At 42.9% G+C, this 25,281-nt stretch overlaps 1 protein-coding gene across 1 annotated transcript in view; it reads left to right on the top strand.

Moving 5' to 3' along the window:
* RNGTT (RNA guanylyltransferase and 5'-phosphatase) overlaps nucleotides 1-25,281 on the top strand; it is a 641,023-nt gene that overhangs the window by 378,737 nt on the left and 237,005 nt on the right. Inside the window, exon 12 of the mRNA XM_082249686.1 lies at nucleotides 23,474-23,542. Coding sequence (XP_082105812.1) covers nucleotides 23,474-23,542 — 69 coding nt within the window. The remainder of the gene's footprint in view (nucleotides 1-23,473; nucleotides 23,543-25,281) is intronic.

Genomic DNA, 25,281 nt, shown 5'->3' with positions numbered 1-25,281 from the left:
CTCTCTCTGTGGGCTTGCTCTCACCATTTGCCTCCATATCACCAGTTGGGTTTTCCACCCACTTTACGGCACATTATTCGCATTTCCTCACTTTTTCATCCCATCCTCACCCACTATCTTGTTTTCCTATTTGGGCCATTCTCCTTACTTGCTTTTACACCCATCACCAGGTGCTTGTCATTCACTTTATTAGCTTGCTTACTTTTATCCACCCTCCCATCTCAATCTCCACCACTCACTATCACATACTTTTCTCCACATTCTGCACACTCATCTTTCTTTAACCATAATACTTCCTTACTCGTATACATCTGTATTACAATATATATATTTTTTCAATCATTAATTTTATATAATTAATTTATCCATTTTTCCATATATACTTATTATACTCCTTTACAGATACATTTATACGGTGCTGTATTTATGGCTCCCTTCATTCTTACTATTTAGCCCTCACATGCCATGTGTGCGACATGTCTCTCCTGGCTTGCCTGATCATGTGCCCTCAGCTCCCGTGGGAGACATTTTTGGTGACCTTTCCAGTCTTCATGCCATCTCACATGCTGCTATGTAAGTTTTTTTGTTCTCCCCATTTTTTACCTTTATACATTTTTTCATCTTTGGCATTATCCTAAACATATGCCCATATTTCCCATTTTTATAGACTACAAAATACACATACATCAACTCCTGATGAAGTGGCAATTTGGGTCCACGAAACGCGTTGAGACAATGATGTTTGTTTAATATCGAATACTCCATTATCTGGATTCTCCAGCTCTGTTATATTTTATATATTTTGTACAATTCTATACTCTACAATATTGGAATTTGGTCATATTGGTTATTATGTATTGCATTCGGAGAACATCTATCCTTACTTGTACCATTTGAGGTTACAATTACCAATCTTTGATCTGTTATGTATGTTCTATTTATATGCATCAATAAAAGCTGCTGATAATTTTCCTGCTGACTCCTCCATGTCTCTCATATAAAGTCCCAACCTCCTCTTTTTTCAAAATCATTTTATATATTTTTTCAAGATTCCTTTGGTGGTATTTAATCATCGCTGGGTTTTTTATTTATTTATTTATTTTTTTCGATTTAAAAGGAAGAATGGCCAAAAATGTTGAAAAAGTTTCCTTTAGTTCCTGCCTAAAACTTTGCAACTAAATAATCTTTCTTCATTTATTTAAGGCCAAAATGTATTCTGCTACATTTGGTCAAAAAAGTATATTTAGTGTATGTGTACGTTGTAGAGTCAACAAACTATAGTATTTATACTTGCATCAGCCCTGATGTACTGACTGCTCATTTACAATCTCTTTTCTTGAGCCCTAAAATTTCTTAAACGTACAATCACCCCTAAAATTACCCGTTTTTGGACAGTAGCCCTTTCAGCGGTCACGGCTCCTCTTATACCTGGCGCCGCGGCTTCTGTTTTAACCTGATATTTTTCCAGGTTTCAAATCTTCACCCTCCTGTCCTGATAGGCCAGGGGCCAGAAGCCGGAACCAATGGCAAATTTTGATTTGCTAAAATCACAAAGTGGGAGGGTTCAGGGCGCAGAGCTCTGCGTCCCGAGCACAACCTAAAACAAGCCGATTAGAGCCTCAGCCACACGCACAGATCGATTGATTTTTAAATCAATGATATGACTATCATTTTTTAACTTTAAGGACCCATGTACACTGCTGCTGCTGCTAAGCGGACTTTTAGGAGCAGTTGGGCATTTTTTTCAGCAGCTCCTGAACTGTCCTCAATGTTATCTTATCTGTCCATGTACACTGAGTTTTTTTATGGTCATTTAGAGGCATTTTTTTAAAAGCAAAAAAATGCATTCAGGACAGAAAGTTTATAGGCTTTTGAAATGCCAAATGCTTCTAACAGCGTGCAAGCGTGTCTAAATGTGGTAGAAACATTTGTGTTTTTCATTTATAGGCGTTTTCAATAGGGAAACATTTCTGACCATTAGCTATAGGGAAAAACAAACTTTGGCTTTCATTTATCCATGGACACAGCGCTCCATAAATCATAACTACTGAGTTATACTGCCTCCTCCAGGAGTAGGATTAGGCAGAACAAAAAACACCTAGCTACGCCCATCGGCCGTCCTCAGCTGGTATAGAACCCCCCCCCCCGCTCTAGGTAATCATTTTTAATCAGGCTAGTAAGGGGTAAGGACCTAAGTTTCCTGCTGGGATCTCTGGTCCTAGCAATTTGTTTTCTTCTTCCTTACATCTTTTTTGTGTTTTCTCTCGGGAGATCTAAAATCAACTGCTGGGCTGGGTGACGGGCTGGATAATCTAGATCCAGTGGTCCCCCCAGCCCAGCCAGCGAGCGCATGTAGACCACAGCTAAGTGCTAGGTCGGCTGTGACATAGCCTCACGGACAGAGGATGGGGTCGCATATGATTAGGCTTGGGTCTGAGTCGCAGTGGTCCCTTGGCCGACAGCTCCCCTACTTCGGTGGTGAGGATTCTGTCTGGAGCGTTACCTGCACCATGGAAGGGTAAGTACAGTCCCCGCTCTCCCCTTTTGGTGGTTTTCTTTGGGGTGGATGCGGGTAACCTTCAGGGACAGGGGGACTTGCCTGCGATGATGTCATGGGGGCTCTTTCCCTTAGTCCGGGAGATGCTGAAAATGACTGAAGCCTTGTTGGTATGTCGAAGCTCCTCCTCAGTTTTCTCTTCTTCCTCAGCTTTCTCTTCCTGTGCCCGGGACATATGAACAGGGATTGCGTCTATGATGATGCTGGGTTCGAATTCTAGGTGCTCCTCCGGTCAGTAGGGTGAGTCCTTAGTGGTCCCTGTTATCTCTCTCTCTGCTGATAGGTACCCTGAGCCTTAAGTGGTGATCCTTTAGTGGTGCCAAAAGTTTGTTTTTGTACTGCAAGTTCTTCCTTTCCTTATGGAACCTTAGGGTCACATCTCCCCCACTGACCCCCTCATGGAAGTGGCAGGTTCCTCGAAACCCCAGCTTCCCATGGCTGCACTGATGGCGGTCCTGCAGTCCTTAGTGGCCCTGGTGGAAGTGGCATGTGGGCGAAGGCCCAGGAGATAGTGTCCCCTGCCTTCCCCTGCTCTGGCTGTTTCACCTGATTCTGAGCCTTATGCCACCACGGATGTGGCCCATTTAGGGGGAGGGGATGCTTAATATCACACCCCCAGACTCACCTGATAGTGAGGATGATTCCTCCATGGTCGCAGCAGCGAATGAAAAAGCGTTGGTAGACGCACTTATCACTGGAGTGCGTGAGACTTTAAAATGGAGGATGCGGGTGATGTAGCCACGGATGTGGCTGTGTCATTTGGTACGCATAAGTCACCTTGCACTCCAAAGGTGTTTCTTTATGTGCCTTATTTTGACAGGTTTTCCTGTAAAGAATGGGAACAACCAAAATTAACGTTTGTGGCCCCTAAATGTTTTGCTGTATGTTACCCTTTTTAAAGAGTCCCTTTTAAAAAAGTGGACGAGTTCACCAGTGGTGGACCCTCCTGTTTTCAGGTTATAGCAGGATCGCATGGTCTCTGTGATCATCTCAGGGAGAATGACGGACGGCTGTGTTTAATCAGCCGTCCTCTGTCAGCGGGGAGAGATCGCGAGTGGCTGGTGGCCATCGGAGCCGCCTGACACTCGTGCCAGCTTCCCCGCTGACAAACGGGGGCGGGAGCGCGCCGCCGCCGGCGAGTGCTCACCCCCTAGCTGCTCCCAGGTGAGCACCGTACATGTACGGGACTTTGACTGGGAGAGCCAGCCTGCCGCAGTACTTCTGCGGCGGCTGGGGGTAAAGTGGTTAAATGTCTAATTGCCATACTACCGTGTTGCAATTGCATGCATTGCACGGCAATCAGAGGTTTAAATCAGGGGGTAAGGAGGCAACTTATCACCTCCTCACCACCTTTCAAACACACTGGGATTGCTTTTCAGAGGAGCAGCAGTGCCTGCATTACTTGTAAATGAACCCTTAGTTTAATTCGATAGCGACACCCATAGGGCTCATTAACATGTAAAGTTGAGGGGTGGTAAAACCCTGCGGTTAAGTCACAGTTTTACTGCCCTCAATCCCTACCCCTTTACCTGCTGAGGCAGCAGCCAAAGGTATACACATGCCACAGCTGGAAATAACCCCCCTGTTGCTTTTGGTGGGTGCTACCGCCTGCCATTTGCAACCCATTCAAGTAAATAGGGCCACTCTGCAAGCGCCCCACAACTGCATGCTTCTGCAGGGTCCAAGAGGTTAAAGAAGGTGGTGAGAAAGCAACAATGCTGCTTGCTTTAACCCCTTGTTTGATGTACTGCACAAGGTTGCAGGGCACTTGCAGAGTGCCCTCATTCACTTAAATGGATCATGCTTGGCAGGTGCTACACCCACCAACCGTGACAAATCTCTGCTTTCCTGCTGCTGGTACCACTCTGGAGACCGCTAGACAGGATAAGAGGTGGAGTGCAGTTGGTATCACTCCATATGGAACAGGAGCCCGCAGCATCGGCCTATGCAGATCTTACCCCCTACTACAGCTCCAGCTTTACAAGCAGTGCCTCTGCATTGCACTGGAATGGCGGGTCAACAAGCCAAGACCTTGATTTACCAGTCACCTGTCTGCAATCTACCAGTAGATCTACAGGTTACTGACCTCCGCTCTAGAACATGTGATGAGACAAATATTTAAAATGGCTTTAATCTCCATTCACATAATCTTTTGGCTTAAAGCTTGGACAGCTGATGCTGCCTGCAAAAGGCACCTCACACACATGCCTTTTCAATAAAGACATCTGTTCAGTGAAGCACTTGACCAATTTATTAAAGAGATCACAGGTGGGAAGGTTTTACTTCTACAGTGGAAGGTCCCAAAACCACCTTCTTCAGAAGCCCCTAGATCAGTGGTTCTCAACTCCTTTCCTCAGGACCCACTAACAGGCCAGATTTTAAGTATTAGCTTGGGGAGATGCAGACTAGAAAACTGCAATCACTTAGCAGCAAATGATCTCACCTGTGATGTATTTCAGTTATCTTGCAAACCTGGCCTGTTAGTGGGTCCCGAGGACAGGAGATGAGAACCACTGCCCTAGATCCTCAAAATGGAACGCATCTTCATCTTCAAAACTTAAGTTCATCCCTTCCTTTTGATTCATACTTGGCCTAGCAGGCCTTTCCTAAAGCCCTCTTCACAATGAAAGGGCGCTCTCACACCTAAGATTGGAGATCTGTTTCTGTTTGCCTCCATTTGGGTCACAGACATCCCAGCCCTGTGAGTTTATCAGTGGTTTCCCAAGAGTTCAAAACTCTACCACCTCACCGCTTTCTTCTTTTATATCAATTAAAACCTGTCCAAGGACAGCAAAGCAGCCCATAGATGATCTATTTTTTTTTTCCTTCCACCACGGGTGAAAGTCAGTGTTGATGGGGAGTGCCATCTGCAGCGCTGTTGTGTATGAGGAGTGGATGCACAGGGAGCCTTCTCGGCCAACAGAACACAATGATTACTGCCAGCAGTAATCACATTTAAAATATCGAACAGGCTAATTGTACCCAAATTGATTGATGGATTGACCTGATCTGGATACAATTTGCCTACCCAGAGATGGATCAAATCGGCCGGTCCCTGCTGAACCAGCTGAATTTTGATCCATGTATGGCCTGCTTTAGATTTGCAAATTGCTCTGAACCTCTTCTTGTTCCAAGGAGTCATACCAGATTTATTTCAAGACCCTCTATTACATCCTGCTTCCCAGTCTCTGATCTTCATGGCATGGCTGTTAAAACCCAGGTGTTAACCACTTGCCGACTGCCGCATGACTAGGTACTGCGGCAGTCAGCCTCTGCTGGTCAAAGTGACATATGGGTATGTCACTCGCCCACGGGCCTGTAGGCTCCCACCCCCGCTGATTCCCTGCCTTCCCCGCGCGTGTGACCGGCGGCTCTGATGTCCGCCGGCCACTCGCAATCTCGCTCAGGAGAGGGAGAAAGACAGATGGCTGATGTAAACACCGCCGTCTGTCATTCTCCCTTAGATCATCACTGAGGCTATACGATCCTGCTATGTAGGATCGTATGTCTCCATGATGATCTAACAAGCCACGCCCCCCTAATAGTTAGAATCACGCCCCTAGGGACACACTTAACCCCTTGATCACCAATAAAGTTAACCCCTTCCCTGCCAGTGTCATTTTTACAGTAACAGTGCATATTTATAGCACTGATTACTGTAGTAATGTCACTGGTACCCCCAAAAGTGTCAAAAATGTCAGTCAAGGGTCCGATCTGTCCGCCGCAATGTCGCAGTCCTGCAAAAAAAAATTGCAGATTGCCGCCATTACTAGTTAAAAAAAAAAACAATAAAAATGACATAAATCTTTCCCGTAGTTAGTAAACACAATAAGTTTTGCGCAAACCAATCCAAATGTGCTTATTGCGATTTTTTTTTTTTTTTTACCAAAAATATGTAGCAGAAAACAAATTGGCCTAAAATGTTAAAAAATTTAGATTTTTACATTTTTTTTGAGAATTTCATATAAAAATTATTTGAAAAATATTGTTATCGCTCTTTTTTTGTTTTATCGCAAAAAGTAAAAATCGCAGAGGTGATCAAATACCACCAAAAGGAAGCTCTGTTTGTGGGGGAAAAAGGACATCAATTTCATTTGGGTACAGCGTCGCACGACCGCGCAATTGTCCATTACAGTCACGCAGTGCCGAATCACAAAATAGGGCCTGGTCTTTGAGCAGCCAAATCCTCCCGGGCTTAAGTGGTTAAAAAAGGATGAAGGGGTTTCTGAGCCTGTGATTCCTACCTTGCAAAAAGCAAAAAAAAAAAACCCTCTTCCAGCTACATTATTGCACCTGGAAATCCTTTTTTGACTGGTGTGAACAAAGGCACTTTAGTCCTAGAGATTACACTGTGCCTTGCATTCTGGCTTTCCTACAATTGGGTCTAGACCAGAAATTAGTTTTAAGTACACTGAAAGTTAAGGTCTCAACCTTATCCATTCCTCTTCTAAGGCCTCTGGCTCCTCTCCCCTTTGTATAAAACTTTTCTTCAAGGTGTGTATTGTATTACTGCCCCCTTTTCATTACCCTGAGCTTCCTTGGGATCTCAATTAGGTTCTCTCTTCCCTGCAGAAACCATCCTTTTGAACCTATCAGAGATATTCCCATGGAGCAGGGTTTTTCATTGCTGCCTCAGTGATTTTGAACTCTGCATAATTTTGGGCCCACCAGTCTGAGGGCTCACTCACACCAGGAGGTGCGTCCTAGCACAAATCCCCCCTCCTAGTACACCCCCTCCAAAATTCCCCCCCTAACACAAGCCCCTCAAAATACCCTCTTCTAACACAAATTCCCCCCAATTCCTCACTTCTAACACAAATGCCCCCCCCCCCTTCAAAATCCCCTTCTAGCACAAATCCCCCACTTCAAAATCCCCTCTCCTAAGACAAATCCCCCCCCCCCCTATCAAACAAAAGAAAAAAAATAATCCCCACTTCTAGCACAAACCCCCCTCCCTCCGAAATTCCCACTCCTACCACAAATGCCCCCCCCTCCCAAAAAAAAAAAAAAACGAAAATCTTCACCCCTAGCACAACCCCCCCCCCCCCCTTTCCAAAATCCCCATTTCAAAATTCCCATACCTAGCACAGTTGTGACATAAAATGATTGTAAAGTCCCGTTTAAATAAAAAAAATAATGCATGTTATACTTATCTGCTATGTGCAGTTGGTTTTGCACAGGGCAGCCCGGATCCTCCTTTTCTCGGGTTCCTCTTTGTTTCTCTTAGCCCCTCCCTCCTGTCATTTGCCCCCACAGCAAGCAGCTTGCTTTGGGGGCACCCGAGCCGAGTTGCTGCTCTGTGTGTCCATTCAGACACAGGGCTACAGTTTGGCCATGTCCCCTCTCTCCTGATTGGCTGATTTTGACAGCCGCGGGAGCCAATGGCACCTGCGGCTCTGTCTCAGCCAATTGGGAGAGAGAGTCCCGGAGGGCCGAGGGACTCGTGTACATCACTGGACAGAGAGGGGGCTCAGGTAGTTATTCGAGGTGCTGGGGAGGCTGCTGCACACAGAAGGTTTTTTTATCCTAGTGCATAGGATGCATTAGGATATAAAACCTGACTTTCTCCTTTAACCTATATATGCCTTATCCTTGAGTACACTACGGGACACAGAACACCCTCCTTTCCATTCCTAGATTTTTTTCTATTACTTGCTACAAAGCTGAGTGTGGGTTAGGGTTATATATAAAATTAGGTTGCAGCGCTCAAATAATGATTTAAAGTGACATATAATCCAAAATACTGATGTGAAAAAAGGGTGTGTATGACAATTCAGTCCGTAAACAACATATAAAGTCCTTTAAATAAATCCACAGATGTGTGCTGATATTCAGTGCCAATATAATTAAAACAGACACTCCTCCACCAGTGATCCTTCACCAAGATAAGAATGCACACTCACCAGACCGATATGCTGCCTGGTTAGGACAGCAAATGCGTTTTTAATGTAGTATCAGGTCTTGAGTAAAGCCAGATATAAGGGGGTTTCCACCAGAGGATAGCTCCTTCTTCAATACTCCAACAGGACAGGTGCACAAATCAGCAGACATAGGAGAGAGAAAATCTTCTCATGGTGTAGTATTTATTTAAAATAAAGCATAACAGGCAACTCTAAAAGCTGAATAAAACATCCAATATTGATCCATAAAATGCAGACATCAATGAAAGCACTTACATAAAGAGCCACTAGACTCAGAGTAGTATTGGTGGCTATGGACCTCTGGCATGTAGCACTGCTCTACTGCCGTTTCAAGTTAAGCTTTCTCAGGAGCTCTCACGTATTACCGAGGATTACTTTATTGTTTGACCTGTATTGCAGTCTGGTGGTTATGGGTTGTTGGAATGTAAGGGTTATGGGTTATAAAGGAGGAGCTACCTTAATTGAGACTTTGTATAAATATTAGCATGGGTTGTACTGACATTTATTTATATGTTCTCACTTTATGTGGTAGATGACAAAAGATTTCCAGCAAGAACGTTTATACTATACTTTTTTCAAACAGAAAAAATGTACTTAAAGTGAATATCACATAGCTGTAAAATCGTACCTTTGTTCTTTTAGAATCCATGCAAAGTATTCTGAAATGCTTTACAGATACACTACTGTGAGAGCTTTAAAATGCATTCAAGTCCTTTTTATTATCATTTCCTATGCTAGACTGGAGAGCATATAAAATTGGCTTGGCAACAGTGTGCATCTTTGTCAAATTGCTTTGTACTGAAATGGAGCTTGTAGTTAACGTATCGTCTCAAAGCCCACAATAGTAATAATTAATCATGTAATAGTATTCTATATAGCAAGTGAGTCATTTTGCTGATGAAAAGACACCATTACTGCCTTTTTAGCTTGCACCTTTGGAAAAAAAAGCACCCATCATATTCTGTTTTCAGTTTCTGTGCCGCTTTGTCTGTTTTACGAAGTATGTACTGCTGTGGAAATGTATTGCTCACTAAACTATTTTAAAAATGCTTTTCTTTAAGTGAGCTTCTAAATGGTACCTTTTAAAATATAAACTTGATCTAGTTACACTACATTGTGTTTCCATAAATGTAGCAAAGTAAGCTCACTTTTTAACCCAGAGTGGCACCGATTTTAGATGTCCCAGGTAATATGGAACCCTGGTTTTCAGTGCCTTCCTATAAATGTTTTTTCTCTTATGTTCATTGAAGGACACAGCTCATCATTAATCTTGAGCATAGGATTGTAGCACCACCTTCATGAGTAGAACACTAGGCAGAAAAAAAGAATGCAGCACCGCCTATGGGCAGCCCTAACTTGTATTCAAACCCCTCATCTACAATAGGTAGCTCAATTTTTGTGCCTAGTGTAGGAGTGGGGACCTAGTTCCCTGCTGGGACTCTTAGTTCCACATTTTTTTATTCCTTTTTTTCTTTTAATTTTTCCTTTAAGGATCTTTAAGCAACAGCCAAGCTGTTGGAACAGGCTGGATAATCTAGATCCAGTGGTCAACCCAGCTTGCTCAGCGACAACAGCCCCATCTGCAACTGAGATCGTTAGTAATTTTAGTAATTTTTTTATCTTCCGGAGGCACATATGACATATGATTGGACACCTGACGATCGTGTCAGTGTTCCCCTAGCCAAGAACCCCCCCCTGTAAATATTTTGAAAACTCACCGCCCCCCCCCCATTTCTCTTTGTGGGCTGCGTGTCTTCCCTGGGGTGGTTGGTCCTGCGGGGTATCCTCCAGGCCTGAGTCGTCATTCTCCATGTTCCCTTCCCCCAGTGCTAGATGCAGTACTTAGGTGGCTCCTGTGCGCGACAGCAGGGCCTTATCCAGGGAAGATTCCAGGTCCCAGTATTCCTTGTGGAAGGAATGAGGCATCGTGTTTTTGGCAGCACCAGCCGTTTGTATGGTGACCAACCAGCAGCCATTTTGATGTAGCTTGTGATGCCATGTTTTTGGCAGAACTTTTTAGTACCATTTTAGCAGGGACAGACTTTGGCGGCTATCTTGGTGGGGCCTTAAGTGGCCATTTTTTCTGGGCTCATTCCGGGTGGCCATTTTGGTGTAGCAACAGCCATCTTGTGACGCCCTAGCTGCGGACCTTGTGTGGGGGTGGTGTCATACTGTCCTGGCAGAAACTAAGAGCACACTCTTCCACAGGGCCTTACCTCTGGAGTGATAGCATGGGTCACAGCACAGGTGAGTCCTGCTGGGACCCCCCTCCATCTGCGATGGCCTGTTGTGGTTTGCATGTGCAAGTGGGCACTTAGTTCTTGGCAATGCCTTGGTTGGGGTCGTGCCTCTCTTCATCATGGGAATGTACCCATTCCTGTCTGTGCTGAGTACCAGCTTTTTTCTGCACTTTGTGGTAGGAGATGCACATTACCAAGATTATTGCTACAGCCCTTGGTATGGCCTATTTGTCCCCCTCAGGACTATAGGGGATAGCTGTAGTGGGCTGTGCTTTGATTGGGGTCTTAACCTTCCTTGATTGACAAGGTTACAGTCCCTATTCACACTCTACAGGACTTCGGCTGGATTCTGAACTTCAAGAAGTCTTCTCTTGTTCTGACCAAGCGGCTAGCTGGGTCTAAAACTGGATTTGGTGCAGGGCACTGGAAAACTCTGGACTACCGTTCAGTTATTGCTTTCCTGTAGCTGGTCTTCTCTACGGTTCTGCAGGCAGGTCCTTGCTCTTGTGGTGTCCACCTTTTGAGGTGTTCTCATATGTGCAGTTCCATACAAGGGTTCCGAAGAGAGAAATCTTATCCAATTTGGGCAAGTCCCCTGCATCCTTGGACAGACAAATTTGTGTGGGAGGGTCGGACAAGTCCTTCCTTCGCAGGTGTTTTCGTTCTTTGTCTCTTCTGGCTGGGAAGTTGTTTCTCCCTCTCCATTGAACCGCAGTCACAATAAATGCCAGCTTGTCTAGCTGAAGGGGGGCAGGTGTGAGGCTGATGTTAGACCATGGCCATTGGATGACAATGGAGTTCCAACTACCTTTCAATGTCCTGCTATTAGGAGGGATGTCGTGGGTGATTTGCCGATGCAGCCAGTGTGGCGTTTCAGGGATTTCAAATCCCTGTTCTTTCTCCCCTTTTCCCTGCAGGGCTTCCAGGACGGATCAGAGCAGTGGCTGCTTTGACAAATCATAATCTGATCTGTCCTGTAAGCCCTAATTGCTCTAATCCATCCTGGAAGAAGGGAATAAAGAGCAGGATTTCAAATCCTCAGACAGATACACTGGGTGCATGGGCAGTGATAACTTATCTGTGAAGGTAAGGGCAGAGGGAATAGGGGGAGGGTGTAGGGTGACCACCTTTTTTCATTTTTGTGAAAGGCTGAACCTAAATGGACATTTTTTTTTTTCAGAACTCCAATACACAGTATGGATGTCCAGATAAAAGCAGCATAGCATGCCTCCACTGTAATTTAGAAAAGTGCAAATGTTTTTGCAAATATATAGTGTTCTTTTGCTTTGAACTCCCATACATATGTTTAGTTGTAATTATTTTCCTGTGCTTGATCTCATCCTCCGCATGTCTTACCTAATTGGCTCCAAGCTAGTAAGCTAGTAAAAAGCTTAGGTCCAAAGATGCTGTAGAAGTTTTGCCTCAGGGTAAACAGTACTACCAGTTAGAAAAACATAGCATAAGGCACTTGTTGCGTTAGTGTGTGTGATAGTGGACAGCCACCAAGCTTGTCTCCAGTAAAAAGGAAATTGATTTTAAGTATTTATTGGTTGAGTTTAATTTATAATATGGCTCCTTGTTTTATAACCACTAGTAAAAGTGTTCCCATTCCAGAATGAGCAAAGTTAGAGATATTGCAGACAGTGCTTAAAGTGGTTTTAGGGACCAGTATATGCAGCAGAGGATTATAGTGGGTTAAACATGGGTCAGTATGTGCAGGAGAGAATTGCGGAGGACTACAGGGTAATCAGTATGTGCAGCAGAGGAATGCACAGGGTATGACAAAGGCCAGTGTGTGCAGGAGAGGAGTACAGAGGTTATGATGAAGGGCAGTATATGCAGTTGAAGAGTGTGGAGGGTGTGATGAAGGGCACTATGTGTGGGAGAGAAGTGAAATGGTATGACAAGAGCCAGTATGTGCAGTAGAGGTGAACGGTGGGTATGGCAAGGGCCAGTATGTGCAGGAGAGGTGAGCGGCGGGTATGACAAGAGCCAGTGTGTGCAGGAGAGCTGAGCGGCGGGTATGACAAGGGCCAGTATGTGCAGGAGAGGTGAGCGATGTGTATTACAAGGGCTAGTATGTGCAGGAGAGGTGAGCTGTGGGTATGACAAGGGCCAGTATGTGCAGGAGAGGTGAGCGGCGGGTATGACAAGGCCAGTATATGCAGGAGAGGTGAGCGGCGGGTATGACGAGGGCCAGTATGTGCAGGAGAGGTGAGCGGTGGGTATTACAAGGGCCAGTATATGCAGGAGAGGTGAGTGGCTGGTATGACAAGAGCCAGTATGTGCAGAAGAGGTGAGCAGCGGGTATAACAAGGGCCAGAATGTGCAGGAGAGGTGAGCGGCAGGTATGACCAAGGCCAGTATGTGCAGGAGAAGTGAGCGGCTGGTATGACAAGGGCCAATATATGCGTGAGAGGGGAGCGACAGGTATGACAAGGGCCAGAATATGCAGGAGAGGTGTGCGGCGGGTATGACCACAGTCAGTATGTGCAGGAGTGGTGAGCGGCGGGTATGACAAGGGCCAGAATGTGCAGGAGAGGTTAGTGGCTGGTATGACGAGGGCCAGTATGTGTAGGTGAGGAGTACAGGGGTTATGAGAAAGGCAGTATGTGAAGGGTATAATGAAGTGTACTAAGTGCAGGAGAGGATTGCAAGGGTATGACAGAAGCCAGTATGTGCAGGAGAGGTTAGCGGCGGGTATGACAAGGGCCAGTATGTGTAGGTGAGGAGTACAGGGGTTATGACAAAGGGCAATATGTGGAGGGTATAATGAAGGGCACTAAGTGCAGGAGAGGATTGCAAGGGTACGACAGAAGCCATTATGTGCAGAAGAGGAGAGCAGATGGTATGACACAGGCAAATATGTGCAGGGAGGAGTACAGTAGCTATGACAAAGGTCAATATGTGGAGGAGAGAGCAGAAGCATAATAGGCAGGAGCAGACTGTGAGAGATATGATTACAAACAGTATGTGCAAGAGAGGCGTACAGGGACTATTATGGGAGCCTGTTTGTGCAGAAAAGCAGCATAGCTCCCAATTGTCCTTGAATTCAAAAATAATAATTTTGAATAGATTTGGAAGAGAGTCCCTCTGTCCCTCTTTCCTCCTTGTTTGTCCCTCATTTTGGTCTGATCTATATAGCTGTATATAAAATAAAATATTTATCTTTCAAAAAGTGTTTCCCAGTGCTAAACCTTTCATCCAAATGGCTGCATTTGTAAATTTCAGAAATCAGTATAAGGCTCCGTTCACATCTAGGCTTTTTGGGGCGTTTTTCTGCTCTAGGATCAGCTCTCAAAACGCCCAACAACACAAATCCTATTCATTTCAATGGCCCCTGTTCACATCTGAGCGTTTTGACGCTGTATACAAAACGCCCAACGCTCAAAAAAGTACATGAGCTTCTTTTTGGGCAGATTACAGGCGTTTTCCATTGATCTCTATTCAATCTAAAAACGTCTGCACAAAAATCGCGGTAAAAATCGCGGTAAAATCGCAGTAAAAACCGCCGCAAAAATCGCGGTAAAATCGCGGTAAAAAACGCACGAAAAACGCTACGCTCAGGTGTGAATGTAGCCTAAAGGAATTGTAGTGGTAAAAAAAAAAAGTACTTATGGGTTTAACTAACCTTTTTTTTTTTTGTAGAATACTCCTATAAAGGGGCATGACAAGGGGGTGTCTCCTATTTCTTATAGGAGTCCCTCCTTCCCATCTCATGAAGTTGGGAGGTATGAAGCAGTGTGGGAGGAATTGATGGGAAATGGAAGTGTGTAGAGGGAAAACCATCACGGTGTAAATGGGACCCTATTTTCAGCCTACAATGAAAACATGAGCACAGCGTATCATGTGCCTGCTTAAGCCTGGTACACATGGGCCAAATATCAGCCGGTTCAACAGAATCTGGGCGACATTCGTCCCGTGTGTAAATCAGCTTGTCTGACAGAAGCCGGCTGACTTTTGTCAAACGGCATGCTGGAAAACCTACGTCTGATTAGTGCTGGCAGCCATGCCAACACTGGTGTGTTCTGAAGGGGGGCAGTGTCAGAACTCAATCGCTCTGTGGGGAGATCGCTGTACTAACATCACATAGTGCAGCGATCTCCTCACTGTGTGTGTCATGCTTTATTCATTTCTGGTTGGAGGTGGGCTTTTTTTTGTGATAGGACAGAATATCATGTTTGTTTAGAACAGAGCTCTTGTGTAAACATACGCTATAATTAGAACATTTTCCACTTAATTCTTAATAAGTGTTTATTGGTGTTTGACTCTGGGAGCTAAAGAGTTAACAGATGTCGTATATAATCACATCTACAGACACCGCAATAAAAGGTAATCACAATTTGTCAGCCACGCATTTGCTATCATTTATTCTCTGCATGTGGTGGTCTTACTCAGATGTGCCTTGCCATTGATTTACACAAAGATGTCTATTTTTCCCTTTTCAGCCATGCTCCCAGGAAATGGGCCTTTGTAGCTTTCTGACACTCCTTTCATACTTGAATAATCAATAGCAGAATGATACCATATCAGGACAGAGATGTTTATGAAAGGAAAAAAAAAAACCTGACATTTCAGAGAAAATGAAATCTAGCAAAAGGCAAAGCCAAGGAGCTCTTTCTGTAATCCTTTCATACCTGTTGCACTGAAGTATTAACTGACAGTACTGTACTTGTCAAGTTGTTCTGTTTTGGGGCTAGAACTACAGGAGGCTCCCTTATAAAAGCAGTATATTATCTGTCAAAATTACCTAAAAAACTTGCATTTCCTTTGTAATGACAAAGGGAAAGAGTGCTACTAAAAAAAAAAAATGTTCAGTAATTTTAGATCATTTCTGAGGTAGAGCTTTTCTGTACAGTTTTTTCTCTCAAATTCATCTCTGTTTTCATAAAAAATATTTTTAACAATTTTTTTAACCACTTGGGGCCATCTGCCCCATAGCAGATTTACTGCTGCAGGGCAACTCCCCTGTGCAGGATCACGCTTGTGTGTGTATGTATGTATATGTGTATATATATATATATATATACATGTTTCTGCACTTCCACCTGCAGCGGGCATGTGCGATCCTCCAGCAGGCCACCTCTTATGTGATTAATCACAGCAAAAGCCGATCTGCAGGTGCTGGGCACTGGATGCCCTCTGGCACCCACCGTTCATCACACACAGAACTGAGATTTGCCTATGTAAATAAAGCAGATCTCAGTCCTGAGGGGGGGGGGGTTGTGGTTCTGCAAAGCAGGGAATAAAATCAATCTCTTCCCCTAATAAAAACACCTATTACAGTATACAAAAACACTGGCTAGGAACACAGTTAACCCTTTGATCACCCTGGATGTTTATCCCCTTCCCAGCCAGTGTCATTAGTTCAGTAACAGTGCATATTTCTAGTCCTGATCACTGCAAAGTGTCAGTGTCCAATTGTCTGCCGCAGTATTAATCACTTAAGCCCCGGAAGATTTTACCCCCTTGCTGGCCAGGGCCTATTTTGCGATTCGGCACTGCATGATTTTAACGGACAATTGCGCGGTTGTGCGACGCTGTACCCAAATGAAATTGACGTCCTTTTTTTCCCACAAATAGAGCTTTCTTTTGGTGGTATTTGATCACCTGTGCGATTTTTTTTGATCATGCGCTATAAACAAAATAAAAAAGCGACAATTTTGCAAAAATAATATTTTTCACTTTTTTTATATGAAATTCCCCCCCCCCCCAAAAAATGTAAAAATCAAAATGTTTTAACATTTTAGGCCAATTTTTCTGTGCTACATATGTTTGGTAAAAAAAATTGCAATAAGCGTATTTTGATTGGTTTGCGCAAAAGTTATTGCGTTTACTAAGGGAAAGATTTTTGTCATTTTTATTGTTTTTTTTAACGAGTAATGGCGGCGATCTGCGATTTTTTTTTTTTTTTGCGGGACTGCGACATTGCGGCGGACAGATCGGACCCTTGACTGACATTTTTGACACTTTTGGGGGTACCAGTGACATTACTACAGTAATCAGTGCTATACATATGCACTGTTGCTGTAAAAATGACACTGGCAGGGAAGGGGTTAACTTTATTAGAGATGCAGTGGCTATGTGTGTCCCTAGGGGCGTGCTTCTTACTGTTGTGGGATGTGGCTTTTCATGTAACAGCAGAGATCTACGGTCCTACATAGCAGGACCATATGATCTCTGCTGTTACACAAGGGAGAATGACAGGCGGCTTTGTTTACATTAGCCGCCTGCCTTTCTCCCTCTGTAACCGACGATTGCGAGTGAGCGGCGGACATCTGGTCCGCCGCTCACACGCGCGCGGGGGGGGGGGGTCCGTGAGCGAGCGGGAGCACGCCTCTGGCGGCGCGTGCTCGCTCCCTAGAGCCTCACAGGCTAGTGACGTACCCCTACGTCACTTTGCCAGTGAGGGGCTAACTGCCGCCGTATATAGTCGTGCGGCAGTCGGCAAGTGGTTAAAGTCCCGCTCTAAGTCCCGAATCGCCGTAATTTCTAGTATAAAAAAAAATGTAGCAGAATACATATTGGCCTAAATTTATGAAGACATTTTTTTATTTTTTTGGGATCTGTTTTATACCAGAAAGTAAAAAAAAATTGTTTTTGGCAATAAACTATGACAAAATAAAACAATAAATGACATTTGGATACAGTGTTGCATAATCACCCAATTGTCAAGTTAAAAGAACGCAGTGCCGTATCTCAAAAAAATGGCCTGGTCATGAAGGGGGGTAAATCTTTTAGAGGTCAAGTGGTTAAATGGCATCCAAACCAAGCTTCCTAACCTAATTGGTGGGGTTTGTTCTCATAAATAAATACATTGAGTAAAATAATTAAGGCTATACATATTAGTCTACTTTTGGATGAAGTAAACTTGCAGTGGGATTTCTCCTGACTGTTGAATTAAGTGATCTGATCACACACCTCCCTTTATCAGACTCACTACCCAGAACCATTGAGTTTCTTTTTAAGCTTGTTACAGTTTTGGGTCCATTACCAAATGGCATAATTGGGTAGAACTATTGTAGTGAAAATGCTTCCATAGTTTTTATGTTTTTTTTTTTTATAGCTTTTCCACTGCTTTCTCATATGTTGAGAACTCTGCAAAGGAAGATTAGACTTCTAGACTTGGAGTTTCCAAATCAATTATTGTCCAGCTGAGGTAGTGGGAGCCTCACCTTACCGAATTAAAATAGAAATACAGGTTTACTATTACTGGACCACGATGGCCCAAATAAATTATTTTTATGGCATAACAGTCTGACTGCTGTAATAAACTGTAGTAGCTTTAACTATATACAGTAAGCAGTGCTGTTGGGTATAGTCAGACTTAACGCATACCCACCATTAAGGAGAAACCTTGTGTTTTTATCAATGCATATAAGGCTTCCTTTGATTAGCCAAGGTGGAGAGGCATATGGATGATGTCACAATCACTACCTCTCCAAATCGGAGGAAGCATTGTTTTCATTGGTAACAATACAAGGCTTCTTCTGAATGGCAGGGATGTGCTAAGACTGACATGCAACAAAGACAAAGTGTCTCATGCATGCTGCTATGCAGCTAATGCTTCTACAGTCTATTACAGCAGTCCCAGCAGTCAGACCATTCTGCCATGCAAAAATGTCTTAAGGCCAGCTTGACCCAAATGGACTATTTAAAGTAATAGTGAACCTGGAATTCTTTAAAGCTTTTTGTTACATTCAAAAATTACATGTGGCAAGAAATTGTTTAAAAGAGAAGTTCTGAGTTCACCTTTTGAGCATTTTAAGGTATAACATTTTTTAGCAGCCCCCCCCTTCCCTTTGACATTGGGCAGGGGTTCCTCTCCCCCACAGCTGTTGTTACATTTAAAGTTGGTGCAGCTTTGCGGCAGAGATCTGTGAATGAATAATCTACAAGTCCCATCTCCCCCTGCCGCAAACAGCTTGTAGTTTTCAATAGGATAAAAGGCGTGTTGATCAGCGTGCTCGTTGCTTATTCACCCCTCCTCCAGCTTTCAAGCTGGAGGGAGAGTGTGAATTGCACCCATGATCCAATAATCATGGGTGCAATGATTTGCAGAATCTTGTGTAAAAAATAAAATAATAAATGCACATTTTTTTTATACCTGCAAAAACATGTGCATTTATTGATATTTAGTTGAAGGTGAACTTAGTCTTTAGACTCATAGCAAATGTGTGATGATCTTGCTTTCTCAACTTGTGTAAAGCAAAAATTTGAATGGAAAATTCACTGATCAATAAAAAAAAGATTTTTACTCCCCTTTTATCATTTTAGATCCTGCATTTTGTCATCTCTGGGGGTAGGGTGGGTTGTTAGGTGGGGGTCTGACACACCCTCTCCTTCAAAGTCCATCTTTAATTTTCCTGCTGCTATTTCTGAAAATTCAGCTGAGAATGAGGATTTTGCATTGTCTGTTTTTGAAGACCTGTTGTGGACCAGGCCATCTCCTTTCTTAACAAGGATTTAACTGTCCCTGTAGAATACATTCCATTGTTTAGAGACTCTTTGGATAAAAGGTTGGAAGCCCCTTCTAAGACCGTATTTTCAGTTATAGACACTGCATTGTAACCTGCCATTGCAGCCATGTCCATCTACCAGACCTTGTCTGTCTAGTCCAAGGACATGTTGTAGGATCCTGGTTACATCCTGGGGCTCTTGCCTGTGGCCCTGCTCTAATATTATATACTTCACCAGAATTATTCACCAGATATCCAGAATGGCCATGTGTCCTCTTACACTCCCTGAGATTGAATAGTTTTTTTTTTTTTGCAGAGATCACCATTGAGGTATTTGTAAATTGGTATCATGTCCCCTCTGAGGCGTCTCTTTTCCAGCAAGAATAAATTTAGTGCATGTAATCGCTCCTTGCAATTAAGGTCCTCCAATCCCCTAATTTGTTTTGTTGCCATTTGGACTCTCTCCAGCACCTCCCTTCTGAGGATTGGTGACCAGAATTGGACAGAATACTCCAGATTTGGCCAGACCAGAGTTGTGTAAAGTGGCAGGATTATAGTTTTATCTCTGGAGTATATCCCCTTTTTCATGCATGCCAATATTCTGCCCACTTTGGCAGCTGCCGCTTGACATTGCATGCTATTGCTCAGTCTGTCTTAAACTAGGACCCCCAGATCTTTCTCCATCCTTGGTTCCCCCAGTGGTTTTCCCCCTAGTGAGTAGTTTGCATTTGTTTTTAGCCCCCAAGTGCATTACCTTACATTTCTCCACATTAAACCTCATTTGCCATGTAGTTGCCCACTCCATTATTTCATTCAGGTCATTCTGTAAGCTTTCTATTTCCTGATGTGAAGTTATTGCCCTACCTATTTTTGTGGTGTTTGCAAAAACTGATATTTAGCTAGTTATCCCATCCTCTATATCATTTATGAATAAATGAAACAGAATCGGTCCCAGGACTGAACCTTGGGGTACCCCACTTACCACTCTAGACCAGTCTGAGTATGCGTTATTTATCACCGCCGTTTGGACGCGCCCCTGTAACCAGTTTTCTATCCAAGAACAAATCTTATGGTCAATGCCTGCAGACCTTCGCTTGTAGGTTAAGTGTTTATGGGGAACTGTATCAATAGCCTTTGCAAAATCCAGATACACCACATCCACAGGCCTCCCCCTTTCCAAATGGCAGCTCACCTCCTTCATAGAATGTTAACAGATTGGTCTGGCAAGTACGTCCCTTTGTAAATCCATGCTGATTACTAATAATTATACTGTTTTCCTCAGCAAATTCGTGGATATAGTCCCTTATAATCCCCTCCAATATTTTACCTACTATTGATCTCAAGCTGACTGGCTCCGGAATATGTCTCTGCACTATTTTGAATATTGGTACCATGTTTACTTTTCTCCAGTCAACTGGTACAGTTCCAGTCAGTATCCTGTCCGCAAAGATTAGGAACAATGGTCTAGCTATAACCTGACTGAGCTCTTTTAGGACTCTCAGGTGTAAACCATGTGGTCCTGGTGATTTATTTGTGTTAAGCTTATCAAGTCTTTCCTTGATTCCAGCCTCTGTTAGCCACAGTAGTACGTCCTGTGGTGTGCTGCTAACAATACTGCCGTGGTCAGTATACCCCTCATTTTCCAGTGTAAAAACTGAGAAGAAAGCATTTCTCTTTTAGGCCACGTTCACACCTGAGTGATTTTCTGCTTCAAGCTTGTAGCTCTAAAATGCTCTACAAGCCAAATCCAATTAATTTCAATGGCACCTGTTTACATCTGAGTGTTCTGTCACCTAAGGTAAAATGCCTGTCACTCAAAGTACATTAACTTATTTTTGGCAGATTTCAAGAGTTTTTGGCCCCAAAGACTTCAACAGAAACGCCTGACTTGAACGTTTTAAAAGCGTTTTGTTGCTGATTTTCTGCTTAAACAGCAGCTCTCCACCCCTAATTTACTCTCCCTCTTCTCCCCCTAATGCTTTCTATTGGCTAAACAAAAACGCTTGTAAAAAGCTGCAAAAATGCTTAAAAAATGCACGAGAAACAAAAGTAAATTGCTAGACCCAGGTGTGAATGGAGCCTTACAGTTAAATGTTCAGGCCTCAGCTGATGCTGGTTCTGCAGACATTGTTGTATCCCCTCAGTTACCCCATTGGTTTTCGTGGGCCTGTAAGTCTATCATTTGCTGTGTTGCCCATCCCTCAGTTGCACTGTATTTTGACATTCCTATATACCGGATAGATAGACCTGTGTATTGTAATGTATAATTTTTTTTTTTTTTTTTTTTACTTAAAATCATTTTTTTCTAGTACACTATTGGACCACAGGTCCCTTGCCTCTGTCCCTCCTACTATTGTTTCCTGCAAAATCAAGGCAGGCTGGGAGTGAGAGAGGTTTTGCTGGTCTGTCCTTTAGAGCTCTTGTTTTCCAGTGTCTAATCTAAAAGCAGCAGCATAACCTTATGTACTTGAATATTCCTCCTGTGTCCCATAATTGTATTGTAAATGAATAAACTTTTTTCACTTCCATTATTATCTTCTTTAAGTAAATAATTACTGAATATCCTGTTGTCTCTTGCTCCCCATTGTGACTGTTATGAGCAAATGGGTACCATAAACAGTAAGTGGTTATTTCATAGATAGCTTTGATGAAATTGTATTGAAGTTTTGCCATGCGGCATGTCTGCATACAAATAATGCGCAGCGGAGTTCTCCTTTAAAATTTTTAGTAAACAAACTCCTTTAAATGACGTGAATAGAGGCGACATCGAGTGATATTAATTGGAATTGTATGAATAGTAATAATAGTAATTCTAATTTATCTGCTTTTTTTCTTCGGGGGAGACTGCTGAATACCTCTTCTCAGTACTGAGCAGGAGGCTTGAGCTTTGTGCCCTGCAGTGAGGAACATTGGCACTGTGGAAATCACAGTCATTCAGAGAGTGTGAAATTGCTGCTGACAAGGATCCTTGCTTTATTTTACTGCACAATTGAAATGTGCCATTTTCAGTTATGCTTGGTTATTTTTTAACCTCCTGTATTAATGTGTTTTTGTGTCATTAAAAAAACTCCATATTTGATGTGTGTAAAATGTAGCTTTAGGACCTAGACATTTCCAAAAATGGGTGTATAGTTTAACTAAATACACATCCTTCCCTTTCCTCATCAGTATATTTATGGAAATAATAACTCATTAATAAGTACAACTCATAGTAAAATATATTACTGCAACATGTCAACACTTTGTGCATCTGACAATGTGTATGGTCTTATTTTATGCATAAATTGTATTTAAATACAGCGTGGAATAAGCTTTTACCCATAGGGTGTAATGATGAATTCCAAGTATGGATATTTTATACATAGTTACATTAGTCCAGCTTAGACCAATGATATATACAGGATAACATCCTGTGCTGAGTGGCTGGCCTACTGCGTTCTGAATGCAGACGGTGAGCCACTCGGTAAGGGCATCATTCAGAGAATGCTTTGCAAGGTGCTCTCTAATTGGATGAAGTGAGAAGGCAGGGTGGTGATAGTCACGCTTTCTACCTTCAAAATATCAATACCTGGAATTCCTCTGTAATTATGGTCCTATCCACCAACGTGGTGATTGTGGGACCTCAGAGGGAAGAGGGCTCAATCAGAGGACCCTACAATCTGATATAATTATTATTTTAGCTCTGGAGTGAGAATAGCCATTGCAGAGCCCATCGTTTTATCTCAACAATCTGACATTGCTTTTATCTAGGGATGTAGTGTAACTAGAGACATCATGCTGTTGCCTCCAGTGATCACTAAAAGCATGCCCTTCACTGACACGGAGCTATGTAGTATGCCATTTTTACTTCCTCTCCGTGTCGGACAGATAGTAAGAGAGAAAGATTCTTTCTACCCAACACTGTTGGAAATATATCACCCAAATGAGATGAAAACATTAGCATATACAGAGTGCAAACCACTAAGTCACCTATACTAAATTAGTGTGTACTACGAAATAATTATTATTACTTATATTATTTCATCAAAACAAGACATTATACGTAAGGGTGCAGATATTTGGCAAAGTTACATGATTCCATTGTAATTTGTAGGTAAATAATCCAGTCAGCCAATACATAATGCAGTAATATTAGCAGCAGAATCAAGTAAGAAACATTTAGCAGCATAAAAAAGGCCAAAATACTGTGTGAAACTATATGAAGGATGCCATTGACGTACTTGTGTAGGCTATTTCTTTATCCTCCCACAAGTTTTTATTTAATTGTGTGTTTTTTTTTTTTTAATTCTGTTGCAGTTACTTGAAGGAAGCTTTGCGAGAGAGGTCAGCCATGAAGTTGATGGACTCATCTTTCAGCCTATTGGAGTAAGTTAAACATAACTTGCTACAAATTCTTTCTAATGGATTAATAACTGCGTATATTTTCTACACACAAAAATGATCAGATTTTCACATTCCTTAATCACTTCTTAAAGTGGTCGTAAACCCCAGTCATGGATTTTGAGCTAAACACATATCTGTAATGTTTACTTATCTCTCTCTAAAGCTCTAAGTGTGGTTTATCTCTGGTGCTTGGTTCCTCTGTTATCAGCATGAGTCACTTCTGAGAAGTTTTCCTGACACATGAGATAAATTTGTGTTGGGAGGGAGAGGGGGACAGAGAGCTCAGAACAGAGCTTGTAAAATCAGAACAAAGCTCTCCTGCTATGTGGTGGTGGATGTGTTCCTTTCCTCCAATCAGCTCTCACACACTGTAACCGCAGTCTCTCCACCCTCTTCCCTGTACTAATGACAGATGAAGAAAGATTTTTTAACACAATCTGCCCTTCTGAAAGGGTGTAGAGCGGGGAAGACTGCAGATAAACAAAACCTATGTTGGAGGATTTGTTTAATCTCGGTCTATCACCTGAGGCTGTTTACTTCACTTGGTATATGTGAGGGTTTACAACCACTTTAATGTATAAACAAAAGAGAGTAAATCCTATGATAAATGTCTCAAAATTCCAATGAATTATATGGGTGAATCGCTCGCACACCTTACTCTCATAAATATGTGTTATATGTGAAATCAAACAAAAAACATGCTAGGCTTCACAGTAACCTGAAAATATGAATGAAAAAAAAAATTATAAAAAAACCTCAAACCTTTATAGGTGAACTCTATGTAAAAAAGAAAATATTCAATACGTGATAAAGTCCATAAGTGCCACACAAAAAAAGGATGATGAAGGGATTATGAAAATATATGTATATAGATACAAGAATAAAAAATAAATATTAAGAGTAGTGTTGACTTTTGACCATAAACGGATTCCTTAAAAGTTCCCACAAACAGTGCTTCTTAAAGTGGAGTTCCACACTAAAATTTAACTTCGGTCCGTCTTCTTGCTCCGGGTCACCTGAAAAACAAATGGATAATCGCAATTTTTTTTTTTTTTACTTACCTTGTTTTAGAAGAAAATATACTCGCCTTACTTCCTCTTCCTCCCTCTGCGGCCACGGCCCATCATCACTTCCTGGCCTGCAATGATTCCTGGGAGCTGAGCGTCATCGCTCCCAGGAATCAATGCGTCTGCAACGGCCCCGACGTCAGTTCCGGTGCAGGCGTGTCATACCTTGCTAAACAGCTTCTGGGCATGCCCAGAAGCTGTGCAGGGATGACGCTGCAGCCCCGGAAGTGACGGCGGGGCCGGTGCAGTGCATCGTGGGACCGAAGAGGACGCAGAAGAGGATCCCTCTGGCTTCAGCTGCCCACACCTGAGATGGCAGCGCTGGACAATACATTTTCAAGGTAAGTATTTCTTCTAAAAGGTAAGTGCAACCTGGGACAGTTCAGAGGCTATCCATTGTGGAATGCACTAGCCCTGACTGTCCCGGGGGTATTTTCATGTATTTTTTTTTTGTTTTAGGTGGAACTCCGCTATAAACAAATCCATGATCTTTATTCGCTCCACCAGATGTACTATCACCAGAGAGGTATGACCACACTTTTACATATGGTCTATGTGCGCTTTTGTCCCTCTCAGAGGATTAGAACTTGTGCTTCGCATGCAATTCCCCAGAATACAGAATCACAATTTTGTATTCTGGTGTATTGCATGGGA

The sequence above is a fragment of the Pelophylax lessonae genome, assembly GCF_965119305.1.
Source record: "Pelophylax lessonae genome assembly, chromosome: 3".
In the NCBI taxonomy this organism is placed as follows: domain Eukaryota; kingdom Metazoa; phylum Chordata; class Amphibia; order Anura; family Ranidae; genus Pelophylax; species Pelophylax lessonae.
This window is presented reverse-complemented; position numbering and strand designations above follow the sequence as displayed.